The following is a 12,389-nucleotide window of genomic DNA, read 5'->3' as shown; positions in this document are numbered from 1 at the left end:
GATCACCCATACATTGCTAGTAGGCATGTAAAATGGCACAGTACCCTGGAAAAGAATTTGACAGTTTCTTAAAAAACAAAACAAACAAACAAAAAACATGTAACCACCATACCACCCAACAACAGCACTCCTAGGCATTTATCCCAGAGAAATACTTATATTCACAATAAACATGTACACCAATGTTCACACCAGCTTTTTTCATAATATCAAAAAAACTGGAAACAGCCTGTATGTCCATCAACAGGTGAATGGTTAAACAAACCATGGTGCATCCAAAATACCATGGAATACTACTCAGAAATAAAAAAGAACAAACTATTGATGCTCATGACAACTTGGGTGGATCACAAGGAATTATGCTGAATAAAAAATCCAATTCCCAAAGGTCACATATATATGACTCTATCTACACAACACTCTTGAAATGTCAAGATTATAGAAATAGAGAACATTAATTGTTGCTCAGGGTCAAGGAAAGGAGGGGAGTGGGTGTGGCTATATAAGGGCAACAGGAGGAATCCTTGTAGTGATAAAACTGTTCTGAATTTTGACTATAGCAATATCAATATCTTGGTTGTGATATTATACTATATTACTGTTAAGATGTTATCACTGGAGGAAATGATATAAAGACCATACAGAATGTTGTGTATTATTTCTTACATATACATGTGACTCTACAATTATCTCAAAATAAAAAGCTTAACTTAAAAAATGAACAAATACTAGAGAGAAACATCATATACAGGCTCCAGAGCCTGTATATCCAGAGTTTGACTGCCTGAATTTTAATCCTGGATCAACCATTAACAAGTATGCAACTATGAGCAGATTATAAAATCTCTGTATGCTCTCGTTTTCTCACCTACAAAATGGGAATGAAAATACTGCCTACCTCATAGGGTTACTGTGAGGATAAATGACATGATGCTTGTAATGCATTGTCATCTTGCCAAACATACAGTAATTACACAATAAGTGGTAGCTATTATTCGTAATAGTAATGATTCTATTATAATGATATTCAGAAGGCAAAGGTGTGCTGTTAGTTATTCAACTTCCTAAGCTACAGAAATCTTTCTCTTAACTGTTCCCTCAACTCAATCATTTAGCTAACTTTCAAATATTATTCTAAAGTTATCCAAGCAAATGTCTTGTACATGATAAATAAAATGAAACACATGCAAGTTTTTAAATAAATAGGCTTACCTAACAGTTGAAGTATAAGGTACAAGGTTTTCAAACCCTCTTGATGACAGTTGGTTTTGGTTCACAGTAAAGCCACTGGTGATTGTGGTAGTAGTGTTGGTGGTGAAAGTGGTGGTGGTAGTCGTTGAAGTTGTAACTGGAAAATAAAGTGTATAATGTTAGTAAGAAATGAGAAATTGTTTCATTTAAGCCTTTATCGTTCAGATTTAAAATTATGGAGGCATTTTTAAAAATACAAATTTGAACTCAAAGATGCAGATTTGAATTCAACACTGTTGTAATATGAAATAATAAATGGCAGGCCAGGTACCTGGATTAACTTTCCAGCTGAAAACTAAAAATCCTGGATAAATTCATAGAAAAATAAAACTTCTAACCAGCCCAATAACCATGAAAGAAATCAAATCAGTCTTCAAAATTCTTCTCATAAAGAAAACTCCAGTCCCAGATGTCACTGCTGGTAAGTTTTATGAAACTTTCAAGAAAAGAATAATTGCAATTTACAAAAGATCTCTGTACATCTATATCTTTGCATACTTACATGACTGTATCTGTGTAATTAATTCCTAGAAATAAAATTTCTAGATCAAAGTGTCAGCATGCTCTAAATTTTAACATAACTTGCCAAATTGCCCTATCTAAACGTTTGATTTTGCCAGTTTATGTCCCTATCAATAGGAAAGAGTGCCTATTTCTTTATACCACAGTCAATACTAGGCATGCATTTTTGCAAACCCTAGTCAAAAGCCTCTCAAAGCTTTATCTACAGCCCAGACTCTCTCTTATGTGTCTTTTTCTGTTACACCCCTATTAGAATGTCCTGCTCTCTATAGATAAAATCCTAAGTATCCTTCATGGCTTGACTCAAATTCTTTGTTCCCCATATTTATCACCTACTTCTCTCCTACTCATAGTTTCCTTTGGTTTTCTAAATTTCTGCAGCACTTTTGGGTCTTATTACACACTGAGCACTTAATGAACAATGCACAGAAAATTGTGGCTGCTAGGGAACTGGGAAGGTTTTATTTTCTTCTTTTTGGTCTCGGTATTTTCAAATGTTCTTACAACTAGTAAATGTTGCTTCTGTAACAAGGAATCTGTTATGAAAATATAATGTACATGATTGTTTGTTTTATGTTAGCTTTGCTTTCCAAATTAGCAATAGTTTCAGATTAATGGCCACACCAGATAAATTCATAAACCATGGTGCCTGCTACAACCACTGACTACTCTGGCGGAGGCTGGCCTGAGGGAACATTCCTGCTGAGGGAACAAGTTCAAATACCCATTCTTTGTTCCAGATAACTGTCCTTTTTGTTCCTGGTTCACAGTTGACTGGGCAGGATGGCCAACTGAAGGATGGGAAGCCATCCAATGTACTACTAGCAGCCTACCTGAGGGTCTGGCACAAAAAGCTCTAGCGAAACAGGATTAATATGAGTCAGAATTTCATTTCCAAAAATTTAGCAATATGGAAAAAATCTGACTCTAGGCAGATACTGGGAAATATTTCCAAAAGTATAGAAGGAATCCAACTATAGGCAGAGAGACTTGATAGGACTGACAGAAGAAAGAGATGAAGTAGAAGTAAGGGACCATGAGCAAGTCACAATTAAAGATAAGGTAAAGCAGGAAGGCAGAGAAAGAGGTAAGGAGACCAATGAGAAATTTAAAAAAAGAAAAAAGTAGACAAAGGGAGAATAACTGAATTATGCCTATGCAATATTTGATTTGGCAGGTCCCTAAAGGTGCCCTAAGAATAATCTTAAGTTCCAATTTCCTTAAAGTAACAGTGTCATGGCAATGACTTTACTTGAATTCCACGAGACTCCAATTCCTTTTTGGCCACAAAGGTTCTCATGATAATTCCCCATTCTTTATGTTAGCCCTTGTGAGGGTGAAATGTGCATCACAGAGGTAGACCATGCCCAATCACAAAGAAGCCCAGGAGTCACTATGGTTAGAACAGTGGAGAGATTACAGATTGGATCTTGCGTGATATTCTTTACAACCATAAGTCATCATTTTATTCATCTGAGAACAAAAATCTTATCTGAAAGGAAAACCTTCCTCAGAAATGCTAAAAATTAATGATAATGCCAATAGACTCCCTTTATTGATTAATTCACCCAAACACTGAGTAACTACTGCATTCAAGACAGAAATAATTTTTTTTTTAAATGAGCCCTTCTTGTAAAGGAGAATATCTTCACCCAAAGATGGTTTTCTAATAAAGTAATCTGTATTTCCTAACATCGATAGGTATTCAAAGATGTATAATTGGCTAGGCAGGGTGGCTCACACCTGTAATCCCAGCACTTTGGGAGGCTGAAGCAGGTATATCACTGGAGGTCAGGAGTTTGAGACGAGCCTGGCCAACATGGTGAAACCCCATCTCTACTAAAAATACAAAAATCAGCCAGATGTGGTGCACACCTGTAATCCCAGCTACTCAGGAGGCTAAGTGAGCAACAGAGCGAGATTCTGCCTCCAAAAAAAAAAAAAAAGAAAAAAAGAAAAAAAAAAGATGTATACTTAAGAGGAAACAGCAAATTCTAAGAATGTGTATACACACACACACACACACACACAGAGAGTATGGTACCATTTTTATAAAACAAATTTAATGTATGTCTGTATATGCTTAGAAAAAAAGTCTAGAAAGATAAACTGTTCTCTCTAGAGGGAGTGATATGTATATATGCATGTATGTATTGTTTTTACCTATAAGCAGCACAAACATGAAGGAATCCTGAGTCATTTTAAAATGGTATGATTATTTTAACTTCTTTTTTTTGTTTGTTTTTGAGATGGAGTCTCACTCTGTCACCCAGGCTGGAGTGCAGTGGCACGATCTTGGCTCACTGCAACCTCCACCACCCAGGTTCAAGCAATTCTCCTGCCTCAGCCTCCCGAGTAGCTGGGACTACAGGCACGTGCCACCACACCCGGCTAATTTTTTCTTATTTTTAGTAGAGATGGGGTTTCACTGTGTTAGCCAGGATGGTCTTGATCTCCTGACCTCGTGATCTGCCCACCTCAGCCTCTCAAAGTGCTGGGATTACAGGCGTGAGCCACCACACCCGGCCTATTTTAACTTTTTATACAGTTTTATTTTTGTTATCTTTCATGCTATTTTTAAAGGCATAAATTAACTCTGGCATAGTCAAATAATATTTCAATTAATACCTAGTAAAGGAATGGGTTTGGAAGTTGTATCACAGTCTGATTTTGCAAATTACAACTTTAGTCTTAACCAGTTAATACAGTCAATACTACATTATCTGTGTAGTAAAGTGGAAGTATGGTTCTAAAAATAATACAAAAAACTACATACCAAATTTGAACTCACATTTAAATAAATCTCATTCTGATAGTCTTAAAAATCATTGCATAAAATAGTGAAAATAGTCTTTAAAATATTCTACTATCCAGTTTTCCTATCCTGTCCCTGATCAACAACTATACATCTTATTCCATGCCGGAAATGGACATCATCACCTTCCCAGACTATAAAAAGCAAACTTCTCTTAAAATTTGGTGATTATACCTAGGGCAGAGAGTAATCCCAAGTGGCTGTAAATCTGCAGATACAAACGCTTGAAAGCTGTTCTGCAAGACTGGTTAGTGAGATGAAGAATCTGAATAAGTAAATACACTTGAAGAGAAAGAAAGGTAAGTAGGGAAAAAGAACACCCCAAATTGGGGCTGTCAGGTTGAGACATACCTAATGGGGAGAAGGGTAAGTGCGTTAGGTCCTGGTGGGTGAAATGATGTGTATTAGTCTGTTCTCACGCTGCTAATAAAGACATACCCGAGACTGGATAGTTTATAAAGGAAAGAGGTTTAATTGACTCACAGTTCCACATGGCTGAGGAGGCCTCACAATCATGACAGAAGGTGAATGAGGAGCAAAGTCACGTCTTACATGGTGGCAGGCAAGAGAGCTTGTGTAAGGGAACTCCCTTTTATAAAACCATCATATCTTGTGAGATTTATTCACTATCACAAGAACAGCATGAGAAAGACCCGTCCTCCTGATTCAGTTACCTCTCACCAAGTCCCTCCCACAACACATGGGAATTATGGGAGCTACAATTCAAGATGAGATTTGTGTGAGGACACAGCCAAATCATATCATGGTGCTAAGGGATGGGCTAGTGGCAGAAGTAGTATTTGTACGAAGGAATTTGAGACTTATATAGATAAGGGCTGGATATGACAGCATCATCAAAGAGGCTGCCCATTCATATTTCAGTGATTCAACCCATAACTAAAAGAACCAGGTTTTATTTTGTCATTGTTTTATGGGGAAATAATGTGTTACATTTTTTGCGAATATAGTAACTTGCAACGTTCTTATGACACACCCTTCACAAGTCTCATACATTGGCCAGTTGGCCTGCTAAACAGTAGAAACTCATAAGGTCATGTAAAAGAATAAATAAAGAGATGAGGCCAGGTGCGGTGCCTCATGCCTACAAGTTGAGCACTTTGGGAGGCCAAGGTGGGAGGACAGCTTGAGCCCAGAAGTTTGAGACCAGCCTGGACAATGTAGTGAGACCCCATCTCTACTAAAAAAAAAAAAAAAAAATCAGCCAGGCATGGTGGTGCACACCTGTAGTTCCAGATATTCAGGAGGCTGAGGTGGGAGGATCACTTGAACCCAGGAGTTTGAGACCAGCCTGGACAATATAGTGAGACCTCATCTCTACTAAAAAAAAAAAAAAAAAAAAAAAAAAAAATTAGTTGGTCATGGTGGTGCATGCCTGCAGTCCCAGGTACTCAGAAGGCTGAGGTGGGAGGATCACATAAATCCAGGAGATTAGGCTGCAGTCAGCTATAATCACGCCACTGCACTCTAACCTGGGTGACAAAGTGAGACTATATCTTAAAAAAAAGAGAGGGATAATATACATGTCTGTTTAGGAATAATTATTTTAAGCTTAAAAGGGATTGACTTTTAGTTTAAGCCAGATTTAAAAAGAGTCATTTCATCCCTAAGTAAACTTTTTAAAGTAAAAACAAATAAGACTGCTCCAAAATGGAGTATAACTTAAAAGACAGGTTTAGGTAGAAGACCCCTTATCACCCAGCTCACAATAGCTATGGGGCAATGGATAACCAAGTCTTCTTCCACCTACAACCTAACTAGCTCCTAACTGGCAGAAACAAATTTAGAATAGGTCTAGAGAAACTCCTGTAATCAACTTTAGAAGAGGGTCAACTTTAATAGAGGTCAAAACTTAAATTAACTTTTAGAGAAAAAAAGAAAACTTTATCAATCTCAACCAGCTAAATACTGTGATCAAGAACAAAAATTCTTAAGTTTGATGGTTGGCAAGAATTTGGCAGCTGTTTTGCCTGTAGTCATCTCAAAGAAGTAACATCATTGATATCAATTGTCTCATTCTACTCTTTGGCAATCATCTACATAAACATATTAGTGTACCTTTTGGATCCTCTGATGAGATGGTCAAAACCACTTAGCCCTAAAAGCCATAGAACTTACTTACTGCTTGTTATAAAGCACATTTCCAGTGAGAGCCCCAAGACATCCTGATACTTCTAAAATTTTATTAACTACAGTAGGAGCTGCTCCACCTGCTCCAGGGAATTTTAATGCAAATCCCAAGGTTATAATATTAAATGTTCTAGCCGAAGTTGTTGGAGCACCAACAGCAGAGAACAACATAATATTAACTATTACCCTTTAAATCAAAAACAGTGAGAAATTTATATAGTCTTTTTCATCTGAAGAGTCCTTTAGAAACTTTTGGTTAAACTTTAAAATACCATGGTCAATCCATTTATATGAAATGTCCAGAAAAGGCAAATCTATGGAGATGGAAAACAGATTAGTGGTTGTCTGTGGCTGAGGGATCTTATTAGAATGATGTAAATGCTCTAAAACTAAATACAGTAATGGTTACACAATTTGATAAACTTACTAAAATTTCTGGATTGCATACTTAAAGTAAGTTAATTTTATGATGTATAAGTTATAATTCATTAAAGTTAATTAAAAGATATTGTGGTCCCAATATATTTTCATTTTGTAGACAAGGACATCAGAGGGAGATAAGTGGGGGAACCTGTCAAAGGTCAGAGAGCAAGTTTTGACTGAACAATAATTTTAACTCCAAACCCTGGACATGGTCATATTCATGAAATCTATCATAGTTGAGAAGGATACTGCTTACATATATCAAAATGGTTCCAGAATCATAGTCATGTCTCAAAATTGAAGTCTAAGTGGTAGAAAATATAAGTCACGTGGTAACCAATCTTAACTAATGCCTAACTATGCCAATAGCACAAGAGGATGGTGATGGTTAATTGAGCATTATTCATGCTCAATTAAGCATCAAACATTTTCTGGCTAGTTTTATTCCCAGGAATGGAGACAATCTTACTGTCATAGAGCTGGGGAGGGGGGCTATTACAGCTAGGATACAACAAAATTTAATGATGAACATTATGATATTGTGAAGAAGAAACTTTGAAAGAAGTCAGTTTATAGAGACCTGTAAGAAAAAATTGCCTAAGACCTACAACTTTCTTTCTTTCTTTCTTTCTTTCTTTCTTTCTTTCTTTCTTTCTTTCTTTCTTTCTTTCTTTCTTTCTTTCTTTCTTTCTTTTTTCTTTCTCTTTCTTTCTCTCTCTCTCTCCCTCCCTCCCTCTCTCTCTTTCTTTCTTCCTTTCTTTCCTTTTTTTTTGTTTGACAGGGTCTTACTATGTCACCCAGGCTGGAGTGCAGTGGTGCAATCTTGGCTCACTGCAGCCTTGACCTCCTGGGCTCAAGCAGTCCTCCCACCTCAGCCTCCCCAGTAGCCAGGACTACAGGCACGCACCACTATGTCCGGCAAATTTTTGTATTTTTTGTAGAGATAGGGTTTCGCCATGTTGCCCAGGCTGGTCTCAAACGCCTGGGCTCGAGCAATCCACCTGCCATGGCCTCCCAAAATGCTGGGATTACAGGCATAAGCCACTGAGCCTGGCCTGAATTCAATATTTCCAACATTTGCTATTACTATACTAATGGAAAATGTGTAACAAAGAAGTTGAGGTTACAAGATAATGTCTCACATCTCAGCTCAAAGCATCCAGATAGATGGTCCTCTTCAAGAGGAGAGGTCACAAGGCATCACACAATGTCAATTAGAACCCCAAAACTACAGCTGGCCCTTTGTCATGTTCCACTTCTGATAGGTAAAATGTAAGGACCACAAACCAGGTCGGTATGGAAAAACACACTATAGGAAGGCTCCAACATTTATTTCCCATTTTATCTTAGTCACATGGATAAGGACTTCTTCCCTTCAGACATACTTGGCAAAACTCCCACTCTCCCTACTGTTAATAGCTTCAAGAAGTTGTTTCAAAGCATCACAATATTAATGAATTATATGCTTAAAGTTAGCATTTTAAGCTATAATAACCATGTTAACATAAAAAAAATTCACAGCTAAAGCCATGAGAATTAGGTTCTTAAGCAAAGCTACTATTGATATCAGCAATTATAAATGGGTTCAAGAATAATGATAATTTCTGAGACACAGGAGATCTGTAGCATATACTGGCAAATTGAGTAAGGTGGCCTCATGAGAAATTACAGTATTTTCTTTGGAATTAGTAACTTACATGAGAGCCCAATAGCAGCAGTGGAGGTCAAAGCATTTGATATTGAGGTAAACTGCATGGTGCTTGAACTAGTGGTGGTGGCAACAGCAGCTGCTGGAGCCAAACCTAAAAATCAAAGTAACAAACGGAAAAATATGTCACTAAAAATAATTTTTAAAAGTAAAACACCATTATAACAAGGTTCATCAATATGGAGAAATAAAAACAAAGCAAGGAAAAGCAGGTATCCTGAAACCTAATCAATAAGACAGAGTAAAAGCTTGATTAAAAAAAGTTCATTGGTACTACTTTAGTATAGTCAGTCTTCTAGCACCATCATAACAAAGAAATTCTACTTTACTGAAAAAGAAGTCCTAAGAGGGGGGATCCACTTCCAGAACTGCAGCATAAAAAGTCCCATGAACCTGTTCCAAGTAAATCCATAACCAGCAAAAAGTTCCAGCAAAAAGTTGTTTTTTTTTCTTTAAATTGGAAATGGCTAGAAATTGTTCTAAGAGCCCATAGCAAATGAAGAAACATTTATTCAAGAAAATCTGCTAAAACTCAGTAATCTAACAGTGACAGTCTATGGCATATGAGCCACAAAGCACTCCTTTCCTTTCACCATCCCCTTGTCTACCTTGACAGAAGCTACTCCCCAGGGAGGGGTAGCCAAAACTGGACTCCCTCTGCCCCCAGCTCTCAATCAAGGAATAGAGTATCCCAATGGGAGAGACAAAGCATTTCTTATCACTTCCAACACAGAGTTGAAGGGGCGAAATTCCTGTTGAGTATAGCCAAGAGTTCAAGGGCTCCCTTCCTTTACTCACAGGGTGGAGACAACCCCAAGCAGAGAAGGCTGAGAATACTGAGGCCCCAATCACCCTCACCCTGATTATCCCAGCCCAGTTCACTTGCAGGGTTAAGGTCCACACCTGAAGAGGTAAGCAGGAAGACCAGTGGCTACTGTCACTGCCCAGTACCCAAAGCACTGGCTGAACGATTCTGCCCAGGGATAAAGACCATTCATAAGAACAGAGAGCTCCCAAGCCATCCCCAAAAGAACCGACTTTATTGAAACAGAGTGTGAGGACATTCAAGTCCAAAACCTTACTCTAAAAAATGGAGATTTGGGAGGTAAACAATTAAGAGGAGGCAGGGAGCTTTATGAGAAAAATAATTTAGGGTGTAAGTCGGCTAGTTTATCAGCGATAACCAGGGGAAAAGAAAGCTGAAAAGGGCTGTCCTGAAATCAGAAGAGTTAAGTACTGATGTACACTACAACATGAATGAATCTTGAAAACATTATGCTAAATGTAAGAAGCCAGACCAAACAAACAAACAAACAAAAAGCTTCATATTGTGAAATTCTATTTATATGAAATGTCCAGAATAGGCAAATTCATAGACAGAAAGTATATTAATGATTCGCAGGGGCTGGGAGGAGTAGGTAATGGGGAGTGACTGCTAATGGGTATAGGGTTTTTTGTGGGAGGGCGATGAGAATGTTCTCAAATTACATAGTGGTGATAGTTGTACACTATGTGACTATATTAAAAACCACTGAATTGTATACTTAAAAATGGTGAATTTTAAGATATGTGAATTATACCTCAATTATGCTATTATTTAAAAAAACACATTATCATCTCAATAGAAGCAGTAAAAGCATTTGATAAAATCCAATACCCTTTCATGGCACAAACACTCAACAAATTAGGAAGAGAAGGGAGCTTCCTAAACAGGATAAAGGGCACTAATGAATAAGCTATAGTAACATCACACTTAATGGAGAAAGACTAAATACTTTCCCACTACCATCAGAAACAAAACAAGGATGTCTGCTCTAACCACTTCGATTCAACAATACATTGAAAATTCTAGCCAGGACAATAGGCAGGAAAAAGAAATAAAACGCATGTGGATTGAAAAGAAAGAAGTAAAACTATCTCTATTCATAGATGACATGATCATGAACACAGAAAATTCTAAGAAATAAAAAATCTACTAGAACAATAAACAAGTTCTGTAAGGTTGCAGGATACAAGATTAATATACAAAAATAAATTACATTTCTATATTATAACAATGAACAATACAAAATGAAAGAAAGTAAGAATATAATTCCATTTATGATTGCTCACAAAGAAATACTCAAGGACAATTTTTAAATTACATAATGTACACAAAAATATGAAACATCATTTGAAGAAATTAAAGATGTTCTAAATAAATAAAAAGATATTATGTTTACGGATCAAAAGACTTACTATTGTTAATATGGTGTGAGAGACAGAAAACTGGTCCCCAAAGATGGCCTAATACCCAGAACCTGTGAACATATTGCCTTACTTGATAAAAGGGACTTTACAGATGAGATTAAGGTTAAATACCTTGAGATATCCTGAATTATCCAAGTGAGAAAATTTAATGACCCCAATCCTTTAAAGTAGAGAACCTTTCCAGGATGTGGTCAGAGGTAGATGTGACTACAAGAGAATGGTCAGAAAGACACAAAATTGCTGATACAAATGGCCAAGAAAGCACATGAAAACATGCTCACTATCCTTAGTCATTAGGGAATTGCAAATCAAAGCCACAATGAGATACTGCATTATACCCATTAGGATGGCTATAATCAAAAAGATAGATCAAGTGTTGATGAGGACGTGGAGAAATTGGAATTTTTTTACACTGCTGTTGGAAATGTAAAATGCTGTACCTTTTTGGAAAACTGGCATTTCCTCAAAGGGCTAACATAGTGTTACCGTATGACCCAGCAATTCTACTCTTAGGGATATATATATATATGCTAAAAAGAGATGAAACATATATTCACACAAAAACATATATGTGAATATTCATGGCAGTATTATTCAAAACAGACAAGAGGTAGAAACCCAAATGCCTATTAACTGATGAATAGATGAATAAAATACAGCGTATCCATGCAATAGAATTGTACTTGCCGTAAAAGAAAAAGTAGTAATACATGCTACCACATGAATGAGTTTTGAAAGCATGCTAAGTGAAAGAAGCTAGTCACAAAAGACCGAATAATATATTATTCCATTTATTAAAAATATATGATTCCATTACAGAGACAAAATGTAGATTAGTGGTTGCCAAGGACTGGGGAAAAGGAGGAATGGGCAATGACTGCTAATGGGTAGAGAGTTTATTTTGGGGATGATGAAAATATTCTAATATGGCCTGTTGTAATGGTGGCTGCATGCTCTGTGAATCACTGAACTGTACATTTTAAATGGGTGAACTGTACAGTACGTAAAGAATAAATGAAGGTCTGGAATAAATTTTCAGAAAACAGATTACCTGCCTCTTTAAAAAGAAAACTATAAGAATAAATTAATGCATAACAACACAAATAAGATTAATGAGTTACTTGAAAGCAAATTTCATATCTTTTCATCCCCACTACAGATCAATGCACATGGCACATAATAGTAATCGTTCAATAAGTGTTTCTGCTGAATTGAACCAACTTTTTCTAGACTCTAACACACAATTACAGATATTCTATTTCACCTTTAAAA

At 36.7% G+C, this 12,389-nt stretch overlaps 1 protein-coding gene across 8 annotated transcripts in view; it reads right to left on the bottom strand.

Annotated features, from left to right (window-relative positions):
- LOC105490443 (nucleoporin 62 C-terminal like) overlaps nt 1–12,389 on the bottom strand; it is a 136,038-nt gene that overhangs the window by 39,737 nt on the left and 83,912 nt on the right. For 6 of the 8 annotated variants that reach the window (XM_071088460.1, XM_071088458.1, XM_011756058.3 and 3 more), the window contains 2 exons: nt 8,857–8,961; nt 1,213–1,348 (listed from right to left, as the gene is read on the bottom strand). In XM_071088460.1, coding sequence (XP_070944561.1) covers nt 1,213–1,348; nt 8,857–8,914 — 194 coding nt within the window. In that variant the 5' untranslated portion in view covers nt 8,915–8,961. The remainder of the gene's footprint in view (nt 1–1,212; nt 1,349–8,856; nt 8,962–12,389) is intronic. The other 2 variants (XM_071088462.1, XM_071088463.1) reach the window with 1 other exon arrangement.

Source organism: Macaca nemestrina, chromosome X (assembly GCF_043159975.1).
Source record: "Macaca nemestrina isolate mMacNem1 chromosome X, mMacNem.hap1, whole genome shotgun sequence".
NCBI classification, from domain to species: domain Eukaryota; kingdom Metazoa; phylum Chordata; class Mammalia; order Primates; family Cercopithecidae; genus Macaca; species Macaca nemestrina.
Note: the sequence above shows the minus strand (reverse complement) of the source record. Positions and strands in the feature narration are given on the sequence as shown.